At 65.7% G+C, this 26,017-nt stretch overlaps 2 protein-coding genes and 1 non-coding gene across 4 annotated transcripts; 1 reads left to right on the top strand and 2 right to left on the bottom strand.

Moving 5' to 3' along the window:
* Nucleotides 1–3,074: 3,074 nt before the first annotated feature.
* Nucleotides 3,075–3,181, bottom strand: LOC123279179 (U6 spliceosomal RNA). The gene has a single exon (XR_006517098.1). It is a non-coding gene; the product is annotated as a U6 spliceosomal RNA (small nuclear RNA).
* A 231-nt stretch (nucleotides 3,182–3,412) lies between these two features.
* MED16 (mediator complex subunit 16) lies at nucleotides 3,413–18,275 on the top strand. Of its 2 annotated transcripts, none has more exons than XM_014845680.3 (15): nucleotides 3,413–3,575; nucleotides 4,979–5,154; nucleotides 5,692–5,799; nucleotides 6,065–6,234; nucleotides 7,488–7,919; nucleotides 8,548–8,653; nucleotides 10,510–10,665; nucleotides 11,319–11,530; nucleotides 12,436–12,642; nucleotides 13,546–13,756; nucleotides 14,344–14,477; nucleotides 14,949–15,141; nucleotides 15,546–15,762; nucleotides 16,914–16,997; nucleotides 17,565–18,275. In XM_014845680.3, the coding sequence occupies exons 2-15, from the start codon at nucleotides 5,022–5,024 to the stop codon at nucleotides 17,689–17,691; spliced, it is 2,490 nt and encodes an 829-aa protein (XP_014701166.3). In that variant the 5' UTR covers nucleotides 3,413–3,575; nucleotides 4,979–5,021; the 3' UTR covers nucleotides 17,692–18,275. The 2 variants fall into 2 exon arrangements, with proteins under 2 accessions (XP_014701166.3, XP_070347142.1); XM_070491041.1 differs by having other exon boundaries at nucleotides 3,437–3,575; nucleotides 11,319–11,590.
* A 3,419-nt stretch (nucleotides 18,276–21,694) lies between these two features.
* CFD (complement factor D) lies at nucleotides 21,695–24,609 on the bottom strand. The gene is made up of 5 exons (XM_044753696.2): nucleotides 24,153–24,609; nucleotides 23,456–23,612; nucleotides 23,226–23,370; nucleotides 22,763–23,023; nucleotides 21,695–21,911 (listed from the first exon to the last, which is right to left on the bottom strand). The coding sequence occupies exons 1-5, from the start codon at nucleotides 24,211–24,213 to the stop codon at nucleotides 21,750–21,752; spliced, it is 786 nt and encodes a 261-aa protein (XP_044609631.1). The 5' UTR covers nucleotides 24,214–24,609; the 3' UTR covers nucleotides 21,695–21,749.
* Between the last annotated feature and the right edge of the window lie 1,408 nt (nucleotides 24,610–26,017).

The following is a 26,017-nucleotide window of genomic DNA, read 5'->3' as shown; positions in this document are numbered from 1 at the left end:
CCCCCCCAGGTGCCCAGCCTGGAACCCCAGCTCTGCCGTTTCCCAGCCCCGTGGCCTCTGGTCACTTGTGTGAGCTTCCTGGGGACAAAGTACCCCACATTGCGGCTGAAAACCGCAGGAATCCATCGCCTCCAGCTCTGGAGCCAGAAGTCCGAGATCCAGGGGGGCCGGGCAGCGCTCCCCCCGGAGGCTCCGCGGAGGGTCCCTCCCGCCTCTCCCGGCCTCTGCGGCTCGGGCATCCCCGGGCGTGTGGCCGCGGCCCTCCAGCCTCCGCCTCGTCATCATGTGGCCTCTCGCCCTGCGTGTGTCCGGGACTGGCCGGTGTCCCGGGACGGCCCCAGCCTGGGTTTTCCGTGATCTCAGTGAGGCACGTGCCCTGCTCAGGGCGCCACGTCGGGGACTCCCTGCCGTCCACGCGGCCCCTCTCTGCTGGCGGGGGCCGTGAGCTCCTGCACTCGGGGTCCCCCCTCCACACCGAGCCCTCGAGAAGGGTCGCTGTGTGCAGCCCTCGCGGGGGTGGGAGCTGCACTGAGGCCAGAGCTCTGCGTTATTATTGGGAATCCCACATGACATCTCTCTTCTCCCCGCGTGTTTATCCAACTGTTAGATCTCTAGGGTCGCGGGGCCGGGCGCCCCAGTGGTTGGGTTCGCGGGTTCCGCTTCTGCGGCCCAGGGTTTCGTTGGTTCGGATCCCAGGCGCGGACATGGCACAGCTCGTCAGGCCACGCTGAGGTGGCATCCCACATGCCACAACTGGAAGGACCCACAACTAGAATATACAGCTGTGTACGCAGGGGGCTTTGGGGAGAAAACGGAAAGCGGTGCTAGGTCCGCGCCCAGGATCCGAACCGGGGAAGCCGGGCCACCAAAGCAGAGCGCGGGACCCAACCACTCGGCCACCAGGCCGGCCCCTACGTTTAGACAGTTTTAAAGATAGATGCTAAAGGACGAAATCCCAGTGGTTAGGACGGAGGACGCAAGGAGATACAGGGAGCTGCGAGGCTCCCGCTCGTGAAGGGCACTGAATGCCGGGTTCCCAGAGGACAGGGCTGGGCCACAGGGTGTCCGATGTGTGGACTCCCGGGGCACCCACTGGCCACGTCCACACCCATACGGATTCCAGCCCTGCGGTTGCCACTGCGGGGCTGTGGGCTCCTTCCACCCCTCCAGCCCAGCTCGGCCCCCAGGCAGCCCGGCCTCCGGGCCTTTGCCCAGGCGGTGCCTCCCGCCCCATGCACCCCTCCCTGCAGCCCCAGGAGGCCTTCCTGGATAAGACCTTCCAAACGGAGCCTCCGGCAGGAACAAAAGCAGCTTCTGGAGGAGGAATTGGGGATGGGGTTGGAATCCAGAAGGGCCCCCGAGTGCGCAAGTCACCACGTTTATCAGAGCCTCAGTTTCCCCACCTATGAACAACAGAAATGTAAAGCATGGAACAGCAAGAGACCCCAAGGAGCCAAAGCAACCCTGAGAGAAAAGAACAAAGCTGGAGGCATCACACTCCCTGATTTCAAAATATACTGAAAGCTATAGTGACCAAAACAGCATGGTGCCAGCCCAAAACAGACACACAGATCAGTGGAACAGGATCGAGAGCCCAGAAATAAACCTACACATCGATGAACAGCTAATTGTCAACAAAGGAGCCAAGAACATACAGTGGAGAAAGGAAAGTCTCCTCAATAAATGGTGTTGGGAAAACTGGACAGCCACATGCAAAAGAATGGCAGTAAACCATTATCTTACACCATGCAGAAAAATAGACTCAAAATGGATTAAAGACTTGAAGGTGAGACCTGAAACCATAAAACTCCTAGAAGAAAATATAGCCAGTATACTCTTTGACATCAGTCTTAGAAGGATCGTTTCCAATACCATGTCTACTTGGACAAGGGAAACAAGGGACTCCATCAGACTAAAGAGCATCCGGAAGGCAAAGGAAACCAGGAAAAAAACAAAAAGACGACCCACTAACTGGGAGAAAATATTTGCAAATCATATATCCGACAAGGGGTTAATCTCCACAACATATATAGAACTCACACAACTCAATAACAAAAAAACAAACAACCCGATCAACAAATGGGCAGAGGATATGAACAGACATTTTTCCAAAGAAGAGACACAGATGGCCAATAAACACATGAAAAGATGTTTAACATCACTAATCATCAAGGAAATGCAAGTCAAAACCACAGTGAGATATCATTTTACACCCGTTAGAATGGCTATAATCACCATGACAAAAAATAAATATTGGAGAGGATGTTGAGAAAAGGGAACCCTCATCCACTGCTGGTGGGAATGCAAACTGGTGCAGCCGCTATGGAAAACAGTATAGAGATTTCTCAGAAAATTAAAAATAGAAATAACGTATGACCCAGCTATCCCACTACTGGGTCTTTATTCAAACAATTTGAAATCCACAATTCAAAGAGACTTATGCACCCCGTGTTCACTGCAGCATTATTCACAACAGTCAAGACAGGCAAACAACCCAGGTGCCCATCGACCTATGATTAGATAAAGAAGATGTGTTATATATACACAATGGAACAGTACTCAGCCATCAAAAAGACAAAATCATGCCATTTGTGACAACATGGATGGACCTTGAGGATATTATGCTGAGCGAAATAAGTCAGAGGGAGAAAGTCAAATACCATATAGTCTCACTCACATGTGGAAGATAAAAACGACAAGGACAACAAACGAGCAAGCAGACACAGAGGTTAGATGGGCGGTTACCAGAGGGGAAGGAGGAGGGCAGGGGCCAGAGAGCGGACAGGGCACAGGTGATGGTGATGGAGGGAAAATCAGATTTTGGGTGGTGAACACGATGTCGTCTGCACAGAAATCGAAATATAAGGATGAAGACCTGAAATTTATACAGTGTTGTAGGCCAGTGTTACACACACACACACACACACACACAGACACACACAGAAATGTAAAGCAAACAGGAATGGAAGCAGCTTTTGGAGGAGTTGAGGATGGGGAAGTGTCCTCGATTGGATATGTCGCTCAGCTGATCAAGCCTCAGTTTCCCCACCCGCGGAGGTCAGAAAAGGAAGGTGCAAAATATGGAACGCTTCACGAATTTGCGTGTCATCCTTGCGCAGGGGCCATGCTAATCTTCTCTGTATCGTTCCAATTTTAGTATATGTGCTGCCGAAGCGAGCACGAACGCTACTGCGGCCGGAAGGCTATTTATAGCGCATAGAACCAATTTCTTTACGGTAAGGGTGAATTCCGTTAAAAAAGGTTTAGCCACTCGCCCATTTCTTATGTATCAGTACAACTCATAGCATAACCAACTGGAGTCACGCGCCGGAGTTGAGAAGGTGTTCGTTGTTCTACCAAATATAACTCAGGTGGCTGCTGGGAATTGTTAATAGACATATGCAAATAACCCGGAAGCGGGGAGGAGCCGGAGCCGCCGCCGCCGTCCCAGAAGCCTCCGGGAAGCGGCCGCACTGCGCGGGCGTCTCGTTGGTCGCGGGAAAGATGGCGGCGCCGGAGCTGGGGTGTTAGGGCGAGTGCGGGCCGTCTGCTCGGCTGGACGCTCGGCCGGCCCGGTGAGCGCGGGGCTGCGAGGCTTGGGGAGAATGCTGGCGGCCGGACGGCGCCCGCGGCGCCGGGGAGCGCGGCCCGGAGAAGGCGGGGCCTTGCGGGCCCGGGGCGGGGCCTGTGGGGTCAGAGGGCGGGTCTGGAAAGCAAAGGGTGCTGGGTACGCGGGCTGGCGCGCACTGGGCGGGGTCGGGGTGTAGGGGCCGAGACAAGGGGTGAAGCCTGAGGCGAGCTGGAGGTGGCGACGAGTTCGGGAAGCGGGGGTCATGGGGGCGGGGCCAAAGTGGTTGCGGTTCCTGGTGGGCGGGGCCTAGAGATTATGTCCTAGGGCGGGGCTTAAGAATGATAGGGGTTTGGAGGCGGGACCTGGAGATCATGTCGGGTCCTTGGGGTGGGATCTGGGGGTCTGCAGGGGAGAATTGGAGGTGGGACCTGGAGAACATGGGGGCGGGGCCTGGAAAGCACAAGGTGTTAGGGGCAGTGCTGGAGCGTTTCCGGGCTGGACCTAGGGGTTGTTTGGGGTCCCTGGGGTGGAGCCTGAGACTTTAGGCCGCGCCTGGGGGCTCCAGGGGCAAGTTGGGAGCCGGGTCTGGAAAGCAAAGAATGTAGTGGATGGGGATGAAGGGCTTGGGGGCGGGGCGTAAGGGCTGTTGGAGGGACTTGGGGGCGGGGCCTGGTGTTCCGGGGCGGGGCTGGAAGAATAGGGTGTCCTGGGGGGGGGTTGAAAGAAATGGGGTTGGGGGTTCTTCCATCTCACTGGAGTTTGGAGGTGAAAGGAAACATCCCACAGCGAGCTGCTGCCTCCCTGCCTGTCTCCCCATCTCCGCATAAGGCGGCCCCACATGCGCTCTTGCACGTCTGTGGGGTCTTCTTCCTCCAGGATAGACCCCGGGTCGCACCTCTCCTCGCAGTTTCCTCTGCCCCTGTCATTGCCCACCCGGACCGGTGCAGTTCCCCCCACCCCCACGTCCCCCAGCTGCGCCCTCCAGACAGCCAGGGGGTCTCTTGAAACATAGATGGGTCACGGCCCACCATGGGCTCCCACCTCACCCAGGGCCCTGCACCACCTGCCTCGTCCCCTCCCTGCCCTCACCTTGCCCCCTCCCCTCACTCACTCTGCTCCAGCCCCTCTGGCCACCCGGCCACTCCTTGAACATCTGGGGTTCCATCTGGCCTCTGGGCCTTTGTGCTGGCTGTTCCCACCACCTGGAATGCTCTTCCCTCAGACATCTGCCTGCCTCGCCCCCTCACAGCTGTGCTCCTGTAGTCTCCCCGGCCCCCTCCCCACACACACATGCGACCCAAGGGCCAGGGTCGGGACCCTGTCACTCTCTGGCCACCCGGCATCCTGCCTGCACGCGCCCCCTGTGGGGACTCAGTGAATGTCGATGACAAGCTGTCCCCCCTCCAGGAGCTGGGACGTCCTCACTGCGTGCCCTGTGGCAGGTGGCGCCATGGACCTGGCCTACGTCTGTGAGTGGGAGAAATGGCCCAAGAGCACCCACTGCCCGTCAGTGCCGCTGGCCTGCGCCTGGTCCTGCCGCAACCTCGTCGCCTTCACCACGGACCTCCGCAACGACGACCAGGGTGCGCCCCCTCCTAGCCCCTCTGTGCCACCGTGGGGGGCCCGAGGCCTGCCTGGGAGCGCCCCCACTGCCCAGGCCCTCCGGGCTTCCTCCTCCATAACTGGGGCGGGGCCGGCAGTGCCGTGCTGACCCTTCTGGTGCCTGGGACACGGGGGTCGCCCCTGTGGGGTGGAGCGGGGTGAGCGTGGAGCTCCGTCGACTGAGTTACATGTGTCCGTTAGAGAAAAGCAGAGCAGCACAGGGGCTCAGGAGAGAGAGCACCAGCCGCTGCTGCCATTGTGGGGTCGTTTTCTTCCAGTTCTACTTTCCGTGTCTTTTAAAGACGTGGTTGTAGCCACACTGGTGGCAGAGCCCCAGGCCTGCTCTGGTCTCCCGACGGGGACGAGCCTGTTCCTCAGTTGACCGGGCGGCATGGTGGGTGGTGGCTCTGTGCCGTCCCCGTGGGCGGGGTGTTGGCTGGGTTCTTCTCGAGCCCTGGTCATCGGGAGCTGGGGGGCCATGTCGTCGCCGCTGTGCTGACCGCGCCTGGTCCCCGCAGACCTGACCCGCATGATCCACATCCTGGACACGGAGCACCCCTGGGAGGTGCACTCCATCAGCTCAGAGCACAGCGAGGCCATCACCTGCCTCGAGTGGGACCAGTCAGGTAAGGCGGCCTGGGGACCTGAGGCGCACCCTGACCCCGGACCCTGGACCGCAGAGCACTGTGCTCTGTCTTTTCTCAGTTGCGTCCCCAATGTCCAGAGCTGAGACTCGAACCCTCGACCTGTGGCTTGGCGGCCAGTGCTCCCCCCGTTCCCCGTGTCCAGAGTCATTTCCGGAACATGCCCTGTGCCGTGCTGCCCTGCCTCCACGGGCTGGCTTCTCCGCTGAGCCTGCTGGGGGTTTGTGACACGGGGTTGCCCCCACAGGCTCCCGGCTCCTGTCAGCTGATGCCGACGGGCAGATCAAGTGCTGGAGCATGGCGGACCACCTGGCCAACAGCTGGGAGAGCCCCGTGGGCAGCCTGGTGGAGGGGGACCCCATCGTGGCCCTGTCCTGGCTGCACAACGGTGTGAAGCTGGCGCTGCACGTGGAAAAGGTGAGCGTTGGGCCTGAGTGAGCGGGGCGGGTGGACGAGGTCATTCACCCTGCCCGTCCACCCGCCAGCCCGGCTCCTCTCCCACCGCCAGCGTCCTCTGGCTTGTGGAGCCCTGGGCCCAGCTCACCTGCGATCGAGCTGTCTGTTGGTACCTGTATTTCCAGTGGGCCGCCCACGTAGCTGATGGCTGCTGTCCTCAGTGAGATGCCCATTTAACTGATGGCTGCTGTCCTCAGTGAGATGCCCATTTAACTGATGGCTGCTGTCCTCAGAACCCAGCCCACCCTTTAATTCAGTAGCATCCCAGAGCCCCTGTCTGTGCCCCGTGATTGAGCCCAGCATCCCCATTAAGAGCAGGAGCCACCGGGGTCGGGGCGCCTGAGTTCAGATCCTGACTTCACGCCTGTGTGTGTCCCTCCCCTCGTTGTCCAGTGGGGTCGGTGGGGGGTTGTGGCGGAGATTCAAGGAGAGAAGGTGTGAGCCGTCTGGCGCGAGGTGAGGCCCCTCTGGCTGGGCCACTCCCTGGAACCAGGAGGCCCTCCTGGATCGAGGCAGCGGAAAGTGTCTTTGCTCCTGTGGCTCCCCTGGTCCGCTCCCTGGGGCCAGCGCAGGGCCGCGCACTTCCTGTGGGCCTGTGGCTGCAGTGCTCATGGCCGGGCTCCACGCCACGGGGGGCAGCTTGGGATGGGCTGCTTCGACCGTAAGGGCTTTGTTGAGGTTATGCACGGACCCTGTGGCTCGCCCACTTAGAGTGCACAGTTTAGTGTTTCGTGTCTAGCGCAGCCAGCCCGCTGACTCCAGAACGTTCCATGGCTCCTGACGTTGTGCAGCCCCACCCACTTGTCAGTGGAGCCCGATCGGCAGCTGCTTCTGCGTCACTTGTGCAGAGTGGGAGCCGACCGTTGCAGCAGCCTGGCCTGGCCCACAGAGCGGAAAATGCTGGGCGGCCGGGCCTTAGAGAGAGATGCTGACCCTGTCCTCCCGGTGTCCGGTCACTCAGTCCTCACACGGACCTCTGGGCTACAGACGAGGAGACTGAGGGTCAGAGAGGTGGTGTCTCACAGCGCTCGCGGGCCCAGGGCAGGATTTGAACTCAAGGCCACGGTCTTGCGGTTTCTGCCCCGTGGTCCCTGCGTGTTTCTGTGGACGCGACTCTCAGAGGGGGCTCGTGGGGTCGCAGAAGGCAGACCCCTAGAGGCTGGGGGCCTCTCTCCCGCCGCCCTGAGCAGCCCCTCGCCTCCTGCCCTCCGCAGTCCGGCGCCTCCAGCTTCGGTGAGAAATTCTCCCGGGTCAAGTTCTCGCCGTCCCTCACGCTGTTCGGCGGCAAGCCCATGGAGGGCTGGATCGCGGTGACGGTCAGCGGCCTGGTCACCGTGTCCCTGCTGAAGCCCAGTGGGCAGGTGCTGACATCCACAGAGAGCCTGTGCCGGCTGCGCGGGCGTGTGGCCCTGGCGGACATCGCTTTCACGGGCGGCGGCAACATCGTGGTGGCCACGGCGGACGGCAGCAGCGCGTCGCCCGTGCAGTTCTACAAGGTGTGCGTGAGCGTGGTCAGCGAGAAGTGCCGCATCGACACCGAGATCCTGCCCTCGCTCTTCATGCGCTGCACCACCGACCTCAACCGCAAGGACAAGTTCCCCGCCATCACCCACCTCAAGTTCCTGGCCCGCGACATGTCGGAGCAGGTGAGCCGCCCATGCCACGGCCACCGAGCGCCACGCGCGTCGTCCTGGGGTCAGGAGTCCGACAGGGTCCCACGGGGCTAAACCCAGGTGAGGGCAGGGCGGGTCCCCCCGGAGGCCCCAGGGGAGGAGCGTGTCCCGCCTCCTCCAGCTTCCAGAGGCGCCGCGTCCTGGGCTCGGGGCCCCTTCCTCCGTCCGCACGGCCAGCAGCGCAGCGTCTCCATCTCGGCCTCTGACCCTCCCGCCTCCCTCTGCTCAGGACCCTGGGCTGACCCTGGGCCCCGGGAATCCAGGGTCACCCCCATCCCAGGGGCCTCGACTTAACCATCTGGAGTCCCCTCTGCCTTGTGAGGTGACACAGCCACAGGGCCCGGGACCAGGACGGGGACGTCTTTGGGGCCATCGTTTGGTGGTCACCCCAGTTCCCGTCATAGCCATGCATCAGTAGGGCCCACGCTGCCCCCAGGGAGGGCACCGCCATGGTGACATTGGCTGGTCCAGCATGGCCTCCCCACGGAAGCGCTGTGGCGGGCGGGTGGGCCTGGGTGCGAATCCCCAGGGCTGAGGCCGGAGTTGCCGTGAGCCATCAAGGGAGGAGGCCAGCGCCCTCACAGCCACTCACGTCCCGCAGGTGCTGCTGTGCGCGTCCAGCCAGACAAGCAGCATCGTGGAGTGCTGGTCCCTGCGCAAGGAGGGGCTGCCCGTGAACAACATCTTCCAGCAGATCTCCCCCGTGGGTGAGTTTCCTCGGCGCCGCTCCTGCTGGCCGCCTGGTCCCCTCTGCATGCCCGCCGAGGGCCGCTGTCCTTCCCATCCTGCTCAGGGAGCTGAGACTCAGGGGCCACGTGCTCGCCCACGGTCACCCGGCAGGCGACACCTGGCCGCCTCACACCAGCCCCTCCTGTGTGGAGCGTGTGCTGGTCTAGGGAGCGGCAGTGCAAAAGTCCTGGGGCATGAGGCCAGGAGCTGGAGTGGGCTGGGCAAGGGGCAGGCCATGGGGCAGGGCCGGGGGTTCATATGGCGCATGGACCAGGGGAGCTACTTAATCCTGGAGATCACAGAATCCTCCAGAAACCCTGGTTTAGACTGAGGAAACCCAGCTCAGAGGGGTTATGGAGCCTGCCCAGAGCACGCCCCCCAGCTCCCGTCCCCTCCTGTCCCGTCCTCGATCCTGGGGAGCCACGGCTCAGGCGCCCGGCCCCTCCCCCAGCCGGCACCCGCTCTCCATGCAGACCCAGGACGCGCTGGAGCCACTCGGGAGCCAGAAGGGCCACTGGGACTCCAGCCCTGAGCCCAGGACGGGCCGCAGGTGCAGGTGCAGCCGCCCTGCTTGTTCACACTGACAGACCTGGAGCGGGGGCCGTGGGGGCGGGTGCTCCCCGAAGCCGTGGATGAGGCTGCGTCAGGAGGCCCCTGGTGCTGCTGACCTGCAGAGTCGGCACGCGTGCACCGTGGTGGCTGTGCAGTAACAGCGTGCAGCCGGCCGCCACCGCCCTGTCCCCAGACCCGTGCCCGAGCGCTCAAGGGCAGCAGCTGGCGTGGCCCCGCGGCGCAGGCAGAGCATGGGCCTGTACCGGGCATGAGGCGCTGACGCCCCAGGCTGGCCTCGCCATCACAGGCGTCTGTGTGACTGTCGGCAGGAAGGGAGGGTGTGACTCGGATGGCCGGTGCTAGGCCGCGCACGACCCAGACGTCCACAGGGTTGTTCCTGCGAGGCTCTGCCAACGTTGTCCGTGTTGGATACTAGACTCCACCCTGACCTCGGGTGGTCCCAGCCAGCTCTGGGCCTCAGTTTCCCGGGTGCACAGGTGGAGGGAGAGCTGAGAGCCGGCTTTGCTGCGGAACAGGCCGGCCCCGAGCAGAGCCACCGCCGGGTTGTCCTGGGCTGGGCGCCTCGCGCTCCTCCTGGGCCGCGTGTCCGCCGGCAGCCTCCGGGGCGGCTCGGGCTGCTGGCCGTCGGTGGGTGTCCATTCTCCTGTGGCAGCCCAGCCCGGGCGCACGAGCCTCTGCTCGCATCACGTGTGCTGGCACCCATGGGGCCGCCCAGATTCGCAGAGACGCCCACCCCTCGTGGGCCTTTGTTGTCACGCTGAGGGAGGGACAGATGTATGGCCACTTGCCTGTCCAGCTCAAGCCTCAATGGGTGGAGAGCTGGGTCCCACCCAGACCCCCGAGATGCTAAGGGACAGAAAGCCCAACCCGAGCTGGCCGAGTCCCGAGGGGGATTTCGGGGCTCAGGGTGGCAGGGCCTGGGGGTGGGCCACTTCTCAGTGCGTCGGCTCCAGCCGGGGGCGAGGTGGCCTCCACTGCCACTAGCTGACCACCTCTGCTCCGTCCACGGCAGAGGGGGGTTCCCCGGGGGCTCCCAGGGGTCCCCACGTCTCCTTCCAGGGTTTCGGGACATGAGGGCGCCCACCCCGCCTGAGCGCCTACTGTGGATCGCGGCCCGTCTAACCCAGCAGCCGGCTGGGGCAGGGGCCCCGGGGCAGGCGCTGGACGGGTGGAGGGGGCTCGGGGCTGGCGGCTGGTGACCCTGCATGGTCTGCCTCAGTCTGGCCTTCACCCGCCGCCGTCCCGTTCTCCCCACTTTCAGTTGGCGACAAGCAGCCTATGATCCTCAAGTGGCGGATCCTGTCGGCCACCAACGACCTGGACCGTGTGTCCGCCGTGGCGCTGCCCAAGCTGCCCATCTCGCTGACCAACACTGACCTGAAGGTGGCCAGCGACACCCAGTTCTACCCCGGCCTCGGTACGCCTGGTGCACGGGCTCAGTCATGGGGCCGTGGGTGCCGCTCCCAGGCTATGACGCTCCCGCAGGGCTGCGCCTGGTTGACCCAAAGCTGTGCTCGTAGCAGAGAAGAGTTGTCAGTGGCCCGTCAGGGGAGGTCAGGCATGGGGCGGACTCTCCAGGGAAGCCGCCCCTGCAGCCCAGCAGCTGAGTGTCACCCTGAGCGCTGTCCCCGAGTCTCTGACCATGAGCGACCCCAGCCCTGCCCCTGTCCATCACGCGCTTGGGGCTCTCGGCGCCCCTGACCTCCATTCCCACCCCGAGGCCCTTCATGTGCTACCAGCCCCAGGGCCTTTGCATCTGCCGTCCCCGTGGCCTGGACGGCCCCCCACCTTGTCCCTGGAAGTCGTGTCTGCTCACGTCGGCCAGCAGCAGAGCCGGCCGCAAGGGAGCGCGGAGATGTGGCCTGACGGGCAGCTTCTTCTCCTCGCTCCTCGGGGCTGTTAGAGAGGAAGGGAGGCAGCCGGGGGGCTGCTGGACGCTGGGGGCCACGGGGGCTCGGGCTCCTCCCCTCCCCAGGGCAGCGCGTCCCATGGTCCAGAGCAGGAGGGCTGTAGCCGTGGTGGGCGTGTTCCGGGCCCCTCTGGCTGGGCCTGACCCCGCGTGTGCCCCAGGGCTGGCCCTGGCTTTCCACGACGGCAGCGTCCACATCGTGCACCGGCTCTCGCTGCAGACCATGGCCGTGTTCTACAGCTCCGCCGCCCCACGCTCCGTGGACGAGCCGGCCGTCAAGCGCCCTCGGGCCACGGGCCCCGCCGTCCACTTTAAGGCCATGCAGCTGTCCTGGACCTCCCTGGCCCTCGTGGGCATTGACAACCACGGGAAGGTGAACCGTGTGATGCCCGTGGACCGCCATGGAGGGGGTGGACTGAGGAGGGGCCCTCGGGTGAGGAAGCCCGGTGTGCCTCCGCCCTCCCTGCCCTTCGGTGGCAGGTCACTAACTCGGAGCCTGAGGTGCCTGTGCTTGCGGTGGGTTCACTGTGCGCAGTAGGCGCTCAGGCGGGGTGGGCGCCCTCATGTCCCAAAGCCCTGGAAGGAGACGTGGGGACCCCTGGCAGCCCCCGGGGAACCCCCCACGGCCGGGCCCACACAGTGCCCAGGAACCGCTGCAATCCTGTGCCCCGGGGACGGTCCTGGGGTTGGCGGGAGCCGGTTAGCACCGTCATACGCATCCACACACACTCACACGCACACTCATGCTTTCCCACAGACGCACGCTCATTCACTCACGCACATTCACACTCACACTCTTTCATGCTCACACGCTCACCTGAGCGGGGAGCAGCCCCCCGTTGCCTGGAGGAAAGCGGCTCCCGCAGGTCACAGTCCGTGCACGTTCCCTGTGTCCTCGGCGTGTCCGTGTGGTGGCCTTGCTGGCAGGCCGTCCGGCACCCCTCCTGTGCAACGGTCTGGCTTCTCTGGAACCGTCTCCTGCCTTTGACCCGAGCGGATTCACCCCCACGTAGCCGCGGTGGTGGGTCGCGTCACCCCAGAGTTCCCCGCGGAGCTGGGAGCCTTCAGCCTATTTTGGGAAACCTGGTGCCCGTGGCCCAGCGAGTGCAGTTAGCGCTCCACCCGCCAGGCTCCACCTCTGTGGCCACCCACCCAGGATGGGGGACGGTGAGGCCAGGGAGGGAGCGCCAGGCACCCAGAGCCCAGACCCCATCTGTGCGGCCTCAGGGCCCAGGGCCGGCCCCCGTGGCCTCACTGGCCGCCCGCCTTCTCCGGCAGCTGAGCATGCTGCGCATCTCGCCCTCCATGGGCCACGCGCTGGAGGTGCACCTGGCCCTGCGGCACCTGCTCTTCCTGCTGGAGTACTGCATGGTGACCGGCTACGACTGGTGGGACATCCTCCTGCATGTGCAGCCCGGCATGGTGCAGAGCCTGGTGGAGAAGCTGCACGAGGAGTACACGCGCCAGAACGCTGCGCTGCAGCAGGTGAGCAGGGCCGGGGGTGGGGGCCGGGCGCGCACACGCTGTGTTCACACCTGCACACACCGTGCTTTCTCAGAGGGCACACCGGTGTGCAGTGCACCATGCCACCCGAGTAGTGGTGGCAGCCTCCGCCCACACGATAGGGTAGGAGCAATAAGCGAGAGGCTTAGAGACGGGGCCGGAGGAACAGGGTCATTTCACATGAGAAGGTCCTGCACCTGTAGACTCGAGCGTCCGCGAGGGGCCGTCAGGTCTGGAGACAGTTTGGCACAGGGGGCCACGTGGAGATAGCGGTTTAAAAATCTGTGTCCTCCGCACTGACGATGACCAATCAGGAAGTAGAATGAACAGGAAGGCCCTGGCCCCACAGCAGCCCGATAAGACACGCGTGGGGCTGTCGGGGAGGAGGCCACGAGCCCTAACCCGGACGCTGCGGGATCAGAGCTGATCCCATCAGGCCAGGACGGCAGCCTGGCTACCACGCGGCCTGAGTGTGAGCAAGTTTCTTATGTTTAACTCACTCAGTCATCTGAGACCACATCCGCCTCTGCCCAGCGCTGCTGACGTCAGGCTGAGTCACTCTCTGGGGGGCTATCCTGGGTGCTATGGGGTGTCGAGCAGCTTCCCTGGCCCCCAGCCAGTCGATGACAAGGGCACCCCCCGGGTGACAACCATAGATATTCCCCAGGTGTCATCTGGTGTCCCTTGCTCCCAGGTTGAGTTCCGCCCTTACAGTGAGGCAGGCACTGATTCTGCCGTAGGAGGGTGAGGCCCAGAGAGGTTAAGCGGCTTGCCCCAGCTTGCCCAGCCCCATCGCTCTCCCGCCAGCCACCCGCTGGCAAATGTGTCTTGCCGGGCCCCTCGGGGTGCCCTGCCCGCCCGCCACCACTCACCCGTCTGCCCCAGGTGCTGTCCACCCGGATCCTGGCCATGAAGGCCTCGCTCTGCAAGCTGTCGCCCTGCACGGTGACACGCGTGTGCGACTACCACGCCAAGCTCTTCCTCATCGCCGTCAGCTCCACGCTCAAGTCGCTGCTGCGCCCGCACCTGCTCAACACGCCCGACAAGAGTCCCGGCGACCGGCTCACCGAGATCTGTGCCAAGATCACTGATGTCGGTGGGTCCTGGCCCCGCCCTGTGGCCACACACAGCAAGTGGCTTCCCTCCCTCTTGTCTGACCTGACCACAGACCCCCTATAGCTGAGAGCCGATGGTGTGTGGGGCCATCCTCAGTTTGTCGAGGGGCGTCCACAGTGTATGATGTGTGCCAGGCGTGGGGGTCACCCGAGGGGGGGGACATGTCCTGGCCCTCACAGGTCCCGCCCAGGGCTGGGGACAGATGCTCACAGAGGGGAGCAAAGGATGGGTCGCGCTGGTCCTGTCGGCGGGCGGGGTCTGGGGAATGGTGTCCTTGTTGGAGGGACCCTCAGAGGCCTGGGGCTGGAGGGTGCCCCATACAGGTGGCCCGAGCTCGTTCTGAGGGCCAGCCGTGGACGCCCAGGCCCCCTCGATCCACCCCTGCCCTCCAGGTCCCCGCACAGCCACGCTCACCCCCATTTGCTGTTCGTGGCATTGGGGTTGCCCCTTCCGGGGCCCAGGGCACAGCGGGTGCTGGTGGAGGGGCTGAGGGTGCAAAGCCAGGTCGCCGGTGTGTGCACGTGAGTCCCCGGCACCCCTGACCGCCATCTCGCCATCTCCTTCCAGACATCGACAAGGTCATGATCAACCTCAAGACAGAGGAGTTTGTGCTGGACATGAACACGCTCCAGGCGCTGCAGCAGCTCCTGCAGTGGGTGGGCGACTTCGTGCTCTACCTGCTGGCCAGCCTGCCCAACCAGGTGCGCCCGCCCGGCCCCGCCCCTCCCGGGCCCCGCCCCTCACGACCTCGTCTGGCCCCGCCCTCCCAGGCCCCGCCCACCACGACCTCGTCTGGCCCCGCCCTCCCAGGCCCCGCCCACCACGACCTCGTCTGGCCCCGCCCCTCCATAGCCCCGCCCACCACGACCTCGTCTGGCCCCCGCCCTCCCAGGCCCCGCCCACCACGACCTCGTCTGGCCCCGCCCCTCCAGAGCCCCGCCCGCCACGACCTCGTCTGGCCCCGCCCCTCCAGAGCCCCGCCCGCCACGACCTCGTCTGGCCCCGCCCCTCCAGAGCCCCGCCCACCACGACCTCGTCTGGCCCCGCCCCTCCAGAGCCCCGCCCGCCACGACCTCGTCTGGCCCCGCCCCTCCCAGGCCCCGCCCCTCCCCAGGCCCCTGGCCCCGGCGCCCCGGATGCTGCGCGCACCCAGCCGAGGCCTCCGCCCACAGGGCTCCCCGCTGCGGCCCGGCCACAGCTTCCTGCGCGACGGCACCTCGCTGGGCATGCTGCGCGAGCTGATGGTGGTCATCCGCATCTGGGGCCTGCTGAAGCCCAGCTGCCTGCCTGTGTACACCGCCACCTCGGACACCCAGGACAGCATGTCCCTGCTCTTCCGCCTGCTCACCAAGCTCTGGATCTGCTGTAAGACGCCCGGCCCTCTGCTCCCGTCCCCCCACCAAAATATGGCCCTGACCGAGTCCCCCCACCAGAGTCCGAGCTCCCACAGGTGGAACTAGCGCTTGGTCCCGGCTGTTCCCCCAGCACCCAGCACAGGTCCCCACGTGGTGTGGTGCTCGTGAAACGTCAGCCGTTACTGGCCCCTGGTGGCTTGTCGTGTGTCACTGGGTTCACGTCTCTGGGGCAGATGCAGAGAGGGCACCTGGCGCTCCCTGCATGCTTGTTAACTGAGTCAGTGGGTCCCCGTTTGACGGGGGGAAGGAGCGTCCCAGGGCCGCCCGGGGAGTCAGGGCAGAGCTGGGCTGAACCTGTTGTGCGTGAGCCATGGGGAGGCCGCCGAGCCCAACGTCCCGTGGTCCCTTCCGCAGGCCGTGACGAGGGCCCCACGAGCGAGCCGGACGAGGCGCTGGTCGACGAGTGCTGCCTGCTGCCCAGCCAGCTGCTCATCCCCAGCCTGGACTGGCTGCCCGTCAGCGATGGCCTCGTCAGCCGCCTGCAGCCCAAGCAGCCCCTGCGGCTGCACTTCGGCAAGGCGCCCGCTCTGCTGGGCAGCGCCACGGCCCTGCAGCTGGACGGCCTCAGCAGGTGTGTGCCCTGCTCCGCCTCAGGGCCTTTGTGGCCCTTCTTTCTGGAAGGTTCTCCCCAGATCCTACCTGACCCCCCCCACGTGCCTCTGTCTCAGGGCCTTTGCACGTGCTGTCTCTGCTGCTTCCTTCTGAGCTTGACTTGAGTGCCGCCCCAAGATCCCCATCAGTCAGTCATTTTCCCCTTGCCTGCTAGCAGCCTGTCACTTCCCTGCATCCAGCCGCCTCGGTCATTCCTGATGGGCGCAGTCGGCTGTCTGTGTAATGTCATCTTCCCTCCACTCTGTCACCTGCGTGGAGTGCCTGCAAGGCTGACCCTGCTTATTGGGCTCCGGCTCCTCCAGAGGACGAGCTGATAATGCGTGTCCCGCCCTTCCTGAGTCACCCTGTGGCGCAGACCGGCCGGCGTGTCTGGGGTAACCAGAACGCTCTCCCTGGGCAGCGTGTCCCCAGCGCTCCGAGACGTCCGGTGCGGTCACGGCGGCCCTTTTCTGGAACGTGCGGCATGGCCTGCCGCGTCCGCCCCTGCTGCCCTGCAGCACTGTCGGGGGGTTGTGTGCGCGTTTACAGACGAGCAGGCGACCTCAGAAAGGTGCCGGCTGCGGGCGGCCAGGCTGTGCTCCGACCCCGGGCCATGTCAGGCCCCCTCGGCCCCGGCTGCGTTTGAGGGAGAGAGACACAAATCCCCTGTGATTGGGTTGAAATTTCAGAAAACACACGAGCCAGAGGAGGACAGAGGCTCCCGGGGCCCAGCTCTGGGGAAGCTGCTGTGTGTGGGGGGCGCTGGCACCTTCCGGCATTTTCTCTCGTCTCGGAGGGGAGCACCGCGTGAGCTCTGGGCCTGGGCGGTGTGTGGGTTTCGGGGGCACTAGGAAGGAGGCTGTGAGCCCTGTCTGCGCGACGTCCAGACGTCTGTAACATGCGGGTCACGAGCCGTCCCCTCGGGGGCTCCCGAGGCCAGGTCCCCGGTCGTCCACAGGGGCCGGGGCAGAGGGCGCAGAGACACCGCGCACGCACACACTCCCTGCTGTTCCACCGCCAGCCGCACATCACGCACGCTCTGCCTGAGCTGGACCTGTGCGCACGTGTGTATGTGCGTGTGGTGTGTGCGTGCGGGCCCCTGACCCTCCGTCGTCCCCTCCCGTCCGCCAGGGCGCCGGGCCAGCCCAAGATCGACCACCTGCGGAGGCTGCACCTGGGCGCCTACCCGACGGAGGAGTGCAAGGCCTGCACCAGGTGAGCGCCTCCCGCCGGCCCCTCCGTTCCCACGGCAGACGCTGCCCGTGCCACCACCCGCCAGCCTCAGCGTCCCCACTGCGAATGCGCCTCCCCCGTGGGGCTGCTGAGCGGGCCTCCAGGTGGTCTCTGAGGGCCCGGGCCGCCCCGTGGGGTCCCACACGTCCTGTCCCAGCTGTGGACGGTGAGGGGTGCCAGGGCGCAGGTGGCTGCACAGCCCGAGCCTGCCCCCGCGGGGCTCCCGGGAGCCCGCCAAGCGCAGCAATGAGGTTGTGGCCCTGCACTGGAGCTTTGCAAACGTGGCCTGATTCCTGCCAAACACCCACGGACCCAGCTTCTGGCTCCGGCGTCTCAGCCAGGGAGTGGCCGAGCCCAGACTGGAACCTTGCCCCTCTGTCCACTCAGGGAGGCGAGGGGGCGCTGCCTGAGCCAGGAGGGCAGGATGGGAGAGTGGGCTCTGCATGGGGGGCAGTGCAGGGAACAGTGTTAGTGGGGGCACAGCGTGTGCAAAGGCCCTGTGGCGGGGGCAGCATCCCCCCCAGCACCCGTCCGCTGCTCTGCCTGCAGGTGCGGCTGTGTCACCATGCTCAAGTCGCCCAACAAGACGACGGCCGTCAAGCAGTGGGAGCAGCGCTGGATCAAGAACTGCCTGTGCGGGGGGCTCTGGCGGCGCATGCCCCTCAGCTGCCCCTGACCCAGCCCCGGCCCTGTGAATACATTCCCAGTGGGTTTTGTAGGAAAGGACGCTGACCCCTCGCTGGTGGCGGGACGTCCTGCACACCCGGGAGCTTTGTTGGGTGTGTCCACATACGGCCGTCCTCAAAGTGCGGCTTTTGGGGCCTCGTCAGCTTCAGTCACGCCCCGTCACCATGGGGCAGGCGAGGACGCGGCCCAAAGCCTCGAGCTGGCACCCCTCTGCCCAGCGGGCGCCGCTCGCTCTCCCTCGGAGTCCAGAGGAGGGGCCCACTGCGCAGCCCCCATGCCAGGCGGTGACCGAGACAGCCGGGCCGCCCCACGGATCCCACAGCTCACACACGGCTCTGAGGGTCCAGGACGGTGGGTGTCTGTCCTCGAAATCATCCCACCTGGACTGTCAGGCATCTGGCGGGCGCTGCCGGTGCTGCGAGCCAGCACTGTGTCCCTGTGCCCGTCGGCATTGTGCAGGCCTCAGGTGGTCCTGACCTGGCTGGCCGGATACACGTCCCGCTGGGGTGGGTGTCCTGTGCAGCCCCCCAGACCCTCGTCCCAACGCCCCATCACGCAGTTCTGGTCTTTGTGCCCGTGTGTCGCTCTCTCGCTCTGTGAACGTGTGTTGAGCGCCTGCTGTATGCGGACCCGGGTCCCTGAGGGAGCCGTGGGCTGGGCGTGGGCAGTGGGTTCTGTCGACGGCCTGTCCCCACGTGGCTCTGCCTCGTCCCCCACACAACCCCCCCGAGCGGCTCGGCTCCCCGGCCCCCGGTTGCTGGAGTTCACCCTCGTCCCCAGGGCTCCCGCCTCTGCCGTCCACAACGCCCAGCCCCGCGCCTGCCGCTCGGTGGTGATGGTCCCTGTTTCCCTTCTGGGAGGCTCGAGGGAGGCGGCGCCCGCGGGAGTGGACTGTCACCTGCTGGGGCCACGTGTGCGGGAGGCCGGGGTTTGAAGCCCCTGCCACTGTGCTTGCAGGACTCAGGGCATCAGGTCCCGCCGTGTGAGCCTGGGCGCCCACGGGGACTGGGAGCATCTGTGCCCACCGGGGGGGACACCCACCACCTCTGGCCACCGGGCAGGGGAGCAGGGAGGACGTCCATGTGGACGGTTCTGACTCGCCCGCAGGAACGGGCTCCCAGGCAGCTTCGGGGGCGGGAACAAGGCCTCCCCCTCGGAGGTCGATTTTGGGGTCCTCCCCACCCTGGCCCCCGTCACCCTCAGCCTGTCTCTCTCGGTCGATGGATCGTGCAGCAGTCGGCGTCCCGAGTCATCCCGACTCTGAAGCAGCGACTTGTCTCAGGAAAGGAGCCTGTTTGCCTGCGCTCCTGTCTCATTGGTTTGGGGCTAAATCGTGGCGGTTTTACATGTGGCCCCGGGTTCTTCACTCCCATGGAGAGGTGGGGTCCACGCCCCCCGAATCTGGGCGAGCTTGGCCTGTGTCGACCTGTCCTGTGCAGACGAGTGGCGCATGCGGCCCCGAGGCCGGAGGGCGGCCGCCTATGCTGGGCCCTTGCCCGGCTGTCAGGAGGCCCGGAGTGCAGGAGGCCACTGTGGGCCTCGTCCCCGAGCCCAGGCGCCCAGCGCGGGGGAGACACCTCTGGGGGACTCTAGGTCCCCCAGACACAGTGGAGTGGGGACGAGCCACCCGCTGTGCCCCTGAGGTCTGACCTGTGGAGGCTGACCGTCAGGAATGGCGAGGGCTCCGCGTCACTCTCTCTGGGTGGTCCGTCACGCAGCAGTGGACGATCAGAACGTCCTGCCAATCGCTGGGACGAGCCCATTGGGACCAAAGGTGCCCAGCTGCGCAGAAGCATCCGGGGCAGCATGGGGGCCCTGCTGGAATGTTCTCTGGGGCTGAAGGGGGGGGTCTGTGGATCTGAGGTTCTGTTGTCCCCTGTCCTGTCCCCCACCAGGGGCGTTGTGACACCCATGTGTCCCCACAGTTCCCACCTCTGGGATCAAGGACAGCGGAGTGTCACTGTTACAGGAAGAGGCGTTCGTCAGCGGGCTGCACGCATCCCGAGCGCCCTGGTTGAGTTCCCGCAGGCTCCTCGGAGCCGGGCCGCCGGGCCGTGTCACAGTGAGGGAGCCGAGGCCACGCGGCGGCTCAGACTCAGAAGACGCACGCGCACACTGCGTTTAGTGCCACTCACTCCCCCCCCCCAACCATCTCCTCCAGAACCTTCCAGGGCTCCCACTGAGCACAGGATGGGGTGAAAATGCCCAGGGGCTGCAGCGTCAGAGGGGCGAGGACCCCGGTCAGTCGTGAGCCCCACACCCCACCCGCCACCTGGCCCACCAGCACCCAAATGAGGAGGGGTGCCCAGGGGTGGCCCCTGACTTCTCAGCTGCGAGTGGGGTCCGGTCTGCAGTCCAGGGCACAGCCACACGGCCCCACCCCCCCTGCACACCCTGGTGTCCCTGCCCCTCCCGGTGGCTCCGGGTCCCCCGCTGTCCCCTCCACCGCGGCTGACGACCCTGACTGACGTGGAGGACCTGTGATGACCCTGACCGATGTGGAGGACCCGTGTGTCAGTGGGGAGCTGCTGGAAGGGGCCCCGCAGGGCCACAGGCTCGTCCAGCGCTTGTGATGGCAGGAGTCCCTGCAGGGCGCACAGCACTAGTCCCCTGCCAGGCCCGGCCCGGCTGTGCCTCCTGCGAGGGCCGTCCGTCCCCTCTTCTGCTGGGCAGACCCATCCACCCACCCCTCCTCTCCCCGCCTCACCACCCGCCCCAGGGCTGCTCCCACCCTGTGCCCTCGAGTCTGGGCCACCCTCAGTGGACACACAGGGACAGCCTGGACACGTGTCCCCCCAGCGTGGCAGATGAAGTGCGGGTGCCCAGCCAGGGTCCGAGTCTCAGATGACAATGAAGTTTTTCGCCTGTCCCAGCGTCACGTGGGTGCATTATAAACGGGGTCGTTTTTCCTGAAATCCCCACTTAGCTGGACATCCTGTGTGTTCCTTTGAGACGGCACATGGTCCTACCCGCCACCCCCACCCCCGGAGCCTTCCAGAGCCGCGGCCCGGCGCCGTGCCATCCAGGAAGCACTGTGGACAGAACGACCTCTGACGGTGAGGCCACCATCGGCCCTGCCCCCTTCGCCTGTTATTTAAACGTCTCAAGTCACACGTGGAATTCACGAGGGATGGTGGCACCCTGGGGTGTCACCTGGTTCCCTCGGGCGAGGCTGGGCCTTCCACATCACGCTGCCCGAAGCCCAGCACGCAGGACAAACTCTCACGTGTGGAGGAAGGAAGGGCTCCCAGGTGGACGCTCTGTGGCAGGAAACAACCCCCCGCAGGTTCCGGTTTCGACACCTCAACCTCTGTGGGGCTCGTGAGGTCCCCTCAGACCCTCGGTCTCTTTTTCAACAAGAGGTTTTGACCTCCTTTGTGGACTAGGCTTAATGCCTCGAGACTAGCAGGTGTGGGCCTCCTGGGACCCTCGTCCGGGTGTGAGAAAGGGCCTTGGGGCTGGGTTCTGCCCTCTGCCCCTCTGTGTGGCTACCCAGGAGGGCAGGGAGGTGGCTGGACCCGCGTCAGCGCGGCTGCCCGGGTAAGTGCGCCGGCCTCCCCCATCGAGCCTCACGGCCCCGGGACGGCCTCTGAGCGCAGGCGCCGTGGCCCTGGGTTCGAGTCCAGGCTTGGCCCAGCAGCTTCCCGGTGACCTCGGGAGACTCGCCTGGCCTCTCCGAGCCTCAGCTTCCCCATTTGGACACGGGTTCTAAGAACACAACTGAGAGGGTCTCTGTGTCTCTCAGTCTCAGCTGGACCTCGGCCGCACGGAGAGGGGACTCCCCCCCACCGCGGCCCCTCCCTGGCCTCGGGGCGGCTCTCCGGCCTCCAGGGAAGAGTCAGGGCGCCGCTGCATGGCCCGGCTCCAGGCTTGTGTCCCCAGGCCCCGCCACCTGGCCACTCCCGGGCACCGCGTGACCGGCGCGCCTTCCTTTGCGCGTTCCCGCCCCCCGGGCCCCGCACGCGGCGCGCGCTCAGTGAAGGCTGCCCGGATGCAGAAGTGCGGGACTTTATTGCTCGGCCGCGCCCGCCGCCCCTCACGTCGCGCTCAGGCGGCCGCGTCCCCGGCCATCACCCCGTCGATCCAGGCCGCGTAGCTGGCCACACGCGTGTAGATGCCGGGCTTCTTGGGGTTGCCGCAGACGCGCGGGCCCGAGGTGACCACGCCCTCGGCCACGCCGCCGCACACCAGCGGGCCCCCGGAGTCGCCCTGCGTGCGCGGGGGGTGTGAGGGTGGCTGCAGGCCACGCCTCCCCTCCCGCTCCTTCTCCGCCCTGCAATTCCGCTCCGCGCTCCGGCCCCGGCCTGCCCGCTCGCTCGTCCACCTCCCCAGGCCCCGCCCGCCAAGCCCCGCCTCCAGGCTCCCGGCCCCGCCCCTCGCAGGGGGTCGCCTTCTCTCCAGGCCTGTCGCCCCCGGGCTTCAGCCCCCTCCTCCGACCCTGCCCCACGCTGCCCCACTCCCGGCCTTCTCCGAGCTCGGCCCGGCACCCTCCTCCAGATCCCGCCTCTGCTCCCAGCCCTGCCTTGATCTCAGGCAGCCCCTCCTGGGCCTGTTGCTGTGTCACTGACCCTCCATCTCAGCCCTAAACCTGCTCAGGCCACGCCCACTCCCCTAGCCCTCAAGCACCGCCCCTTCTGTTGGCTCCGCCCTCCCGCACACCCGGCTCCTCACAGGCTCCGCCCCCTCTATTGGCCCCACCCCTGGCGCCCCACCCACCTCTTGGCCCCACCCCACATGCCTCGCACCTCTCTGGGTCCACCCCTCTGCCACGGGCCCGGCCCCCGCCCCTCCTCCTAGCCCCACCCTTTCTCCTGGCCCTGCCACTCCTGGCCCCGCCCCTCCTGGCTCCACCCCTCCTGGCTCCACCCCTTCTCATAGCCCCGCCCCTGGCCCCGCCCCTCCTGGCTCCACCCCTTCTCGTGGCCCCGCCCCCATGGCCCCGCCCCCGGTCCCGCCCCTTCTAGCTCCGCCCCTCCCTGGCCACGCCCCTCTTGGCTCCGCCCCTCCTCCTGGCCCCACCCCTCCTGGCTCAAACCCTTCCCATGGCCCCGCCCCAGCACCTTGCAGCTGTCCTGGCGGCGGGTGCTCTGCGCGCACATCATGCGCTCGGTGATGGTGCCGTCGTGGTAGATGCGCAGGTTGCAGGTAGCGCGATCGAGCACCGGCAGCTGCAGGTACTGCAGGCGGTCGGGCCGGCGGCCCGCGTGGGTGACCACGCCCCAGCCGGCCACGTCGCAGAGCGTGCCGGCCGCCACATCGCGGTCCTCGCGCTGCCAGGGCAGGAGCTGCACGGCGGGGCCCAGCGTGGCCTTCTCAGACAGCTGTGGGGGGACGGTGTCAGGGCCCGGGGTCAGCCAGGGGGACACGAAGCAGGAGGGACCGCGCTACGCCCGGGGGTCCCCAGTGCAGCAGGAGGGGCTGTGGCTAGACGGGGGGACGGGTGGGGGCAGGGACCGGGGAAGGGGAGGAGGCGGGGCGAGGTCCCGGGGGCAGCAGGAGGCACCGCGGCCGGACCGGGCGCACCTGCAGCAGGAGGAGGTCGTGGTCGATGGTCTCGGGCCGGCTCTCCGGGTGGGGCACCGCGCGTATCACGTCGTACAGGCGCTTGGACGCCTCGTTCCTCGACAGGGAGTGCGCGCCCAGAAGCACCTGCACCTTCCCGCCGGCCCTGGGGCGGGAGCGGGGGGTCCACGCAGGTCAGAGCCCACCCCCAGCTCCCCGCGCCCCGCGCCCCGCGCCGCGCCCGCACTCACGTGTCCTCCAGGCAGTGCGCCGCGCTCAGCACCCACTGCGCCGCCACCAGGAAGCCGCCGCACACGTGCTTGCCGCCCACCTGCACCGACGCCATGTAGGGCCGCTTGTGCGCCTCCGCCTCGCGGCCGCCCAGGATCCGCCCACGGGGCTGCGCCGCTGGGGGCGGCAGCGGGGCGAGGGCTTCAGGGCGGTGGCAGCCCAGCCCTCGGACGCCCCCTGCAGCCCCCAGGCCTCCCCAGCCCCTCACACCTGGAATTCCATCCTTGGGATCCTCTCCCCCCCACCTCCCCAGAGCCTGAAATCGGGGGTCCGAGGAGGAATGCCCGAGGGGACAGACAATAGGGAGTGGTGGGGTCTGGGGCAATTCTCACCCTACACTCTGACCTGAGGACTTCGAGTTAAACAGAGAAAAGTGGGCTGAGGAAACCGACCCTCCTCTCCCGCCAGCCTTTCCCGCCGGCCCCCCAGCTTCCCACCCAGAACCTCGGACCCTCCCGGTGCACAGAGCGCAGAAAGCTCCGATTTCAGAGTTTTGAGAATTCCTTAATCTCCAGAGCCTTCCATTCTCGCGGACCCTGTCCCCTCTTTCTGCCACCGAGTGGGGCTGGGGTCAGTCCTGCTGATGGAGGGGCCCCTAGCTGACTGCCCTGCAGGCCGGTGGCCCCCGGCTGTCCCTGTGGGCCCAGGTCCACTCACCACATACGGCGGCCCCCAGGAGGATCAGAGCCGCCAGGTGCACCACGCGGTCCGCCATCATGCAGCTGCAGCCTCGACACTGGCCCCACGGGGCCGGGGGCCCTTTTATGAGGGCGGAGGGGGCAGGCGGGCAGCTCCCATAAACCCTCTGGGTGGGCAGCGGCCCAGCTGGGGAAAGGGGAGCCGCCTTCCCGCCTCCCCCCACTGCGGCTTCTTTCCTGGGGGACTTTGCACCCGGAGTCAGCAACCCCTGGGGTGCCTCCCGCCTCTGCGCCCCGGCCCGGAGCTGGCCCCGGTGCACTGTGGGGAGCAGACCCCCGGGAACGGCAGGAGGCAGAGCAGAGGGTGGATCCCCCAGCCCCCAGCCCCGTCTCCCCAGAGTGCCCCCCAGGTTTCGCAACAACAGCTGGAGGCCAGTTTGTAAACAAGCATTTCCTGGTTCTTCTCCTCCTCCCTTCTTTCCCTTCCTCCTCCAACTTGGAGAGAAGGTTGGGTGGGGGTGGGAGGAAGGACGCCTGACACCATTGTCCCCATTGCTGTGGCTCTGGGGCCTGACAGCCCAACAAGAACAGTACTGGAAAAGTGGCATGTAGGGGGCAGCTGGGAAGACGATTGGACACAAGTGATGGGAAAACCAAGTCGAACTGGGTGTAGGCTTCAATGAAAAAATTTAAATGGGAAGTTCAGGGTCTAGCTTCAGGTGTGGCTCGATCCAGGCACCTGAACAGTGTCAGGTCTGTGCCTCTGGTTTCTCCTGGATGGCTTTTCTCCTCACCAGGCTCCCCTTTTGTGGCCCCAGGGGCCCCACACTCAGCCTAGCGGCTCAGTGGGCCCTCCTCATTCCCCATCACTCCAGCCAGTGTCTTGAGGCGGCCGCAAATTGGCTGAGTTTGAATGGCACACCCCTGGGAAACCAATCACTGGGGAAAGGGGGTGGTGGGTTCTGATGACGGGACCCTGGGTCACGTGGCCGTCTGTAGGGTGCAGATGGTGGGTCAACACTCAGGAGACAACGGAGGCAGGTGCTGGACCAGCAGGGTGGGCTGGACCTCGGCCGTCCCCAGTGGGAACAGCGCGCCACATTTTCCCCTCGGTTTCTTTTCTCTTCCTGGAGGACAATTTCATACGTGCAGAGAAGAATAGAAAATAACACCACAAATGCAATCAATTAGACCCTAAGACGTCTCCTCGTTAAAATCAGACACTCTGAACAAACACCATTGGGATGTGGAGCCCGGATTTCGCAAGAGTGGACAATTATGTAATTGCGACAAAATTTGGAGGCGACCCAGCGAGATGGGCCGTTTTGGTAAACAACCCTGATGGACCCCGGATGCCGCGTTGACGTGGAGAGACCGCCGGGCGCCGTGTTGGGCGGGGGGTGGGATGGGGAGGGCATCATGGGGCAGTGGGGGGAGCGGGATGGGGGCAGGAATGGAGGCAAAGGCCCTGGGGCCGCCCAGGCCATGAGCTCCGGGGGGTCAGGGCAGGGACGGGAGGCGAGTCACCCCAAACTCCTGCTGCATGTGGGGGCATCATCTGAAGGTACTTCTTTCGTTTTTTCATTTGCGTTGGCGGCTGTTTCCTCTGCCACCATCAGCCTGCGAGCCACACGATGGCAGAGGCCACATGTCATTGTCCCCGCCTCTGGACCCGGCCCAGAAAGGCAGAAGTGGGGCGCAGGCCTCCCCCAGGGCTGGTTCCATCTGGGCCCGGGTTCCCTCAGGAACAGGAGCTCTGCCCTCCCCACGTGTCAGAGCAAATGGCCAGGGAGGCGGGGGACAGGCGCCATCACCCAATGCAGCCAAGGCCTCCGGGACCCAACCCCTGGCTGGGCTCTTCCTGGACAGCTGGGAAACCGAGGC

Source organism: Equus asinus, chromosome 20 (genome assembly GCF_041296235.1).
Source record: "Equus asinus isolate D_3611 breed Donkey chromosome 20, EquAss-T2T_v2, whole genome shotgun sequence".
Taxonomy (NCBI): domain Eukaryota; kingdom Metazoa; phylum Chordata; class Mammalia; order Perissodactyla; family Equidae; genus Equus; species Equus asinus.
This window is presented reverse-complemented; position numbering and strand designations above follow the sequence as displayed.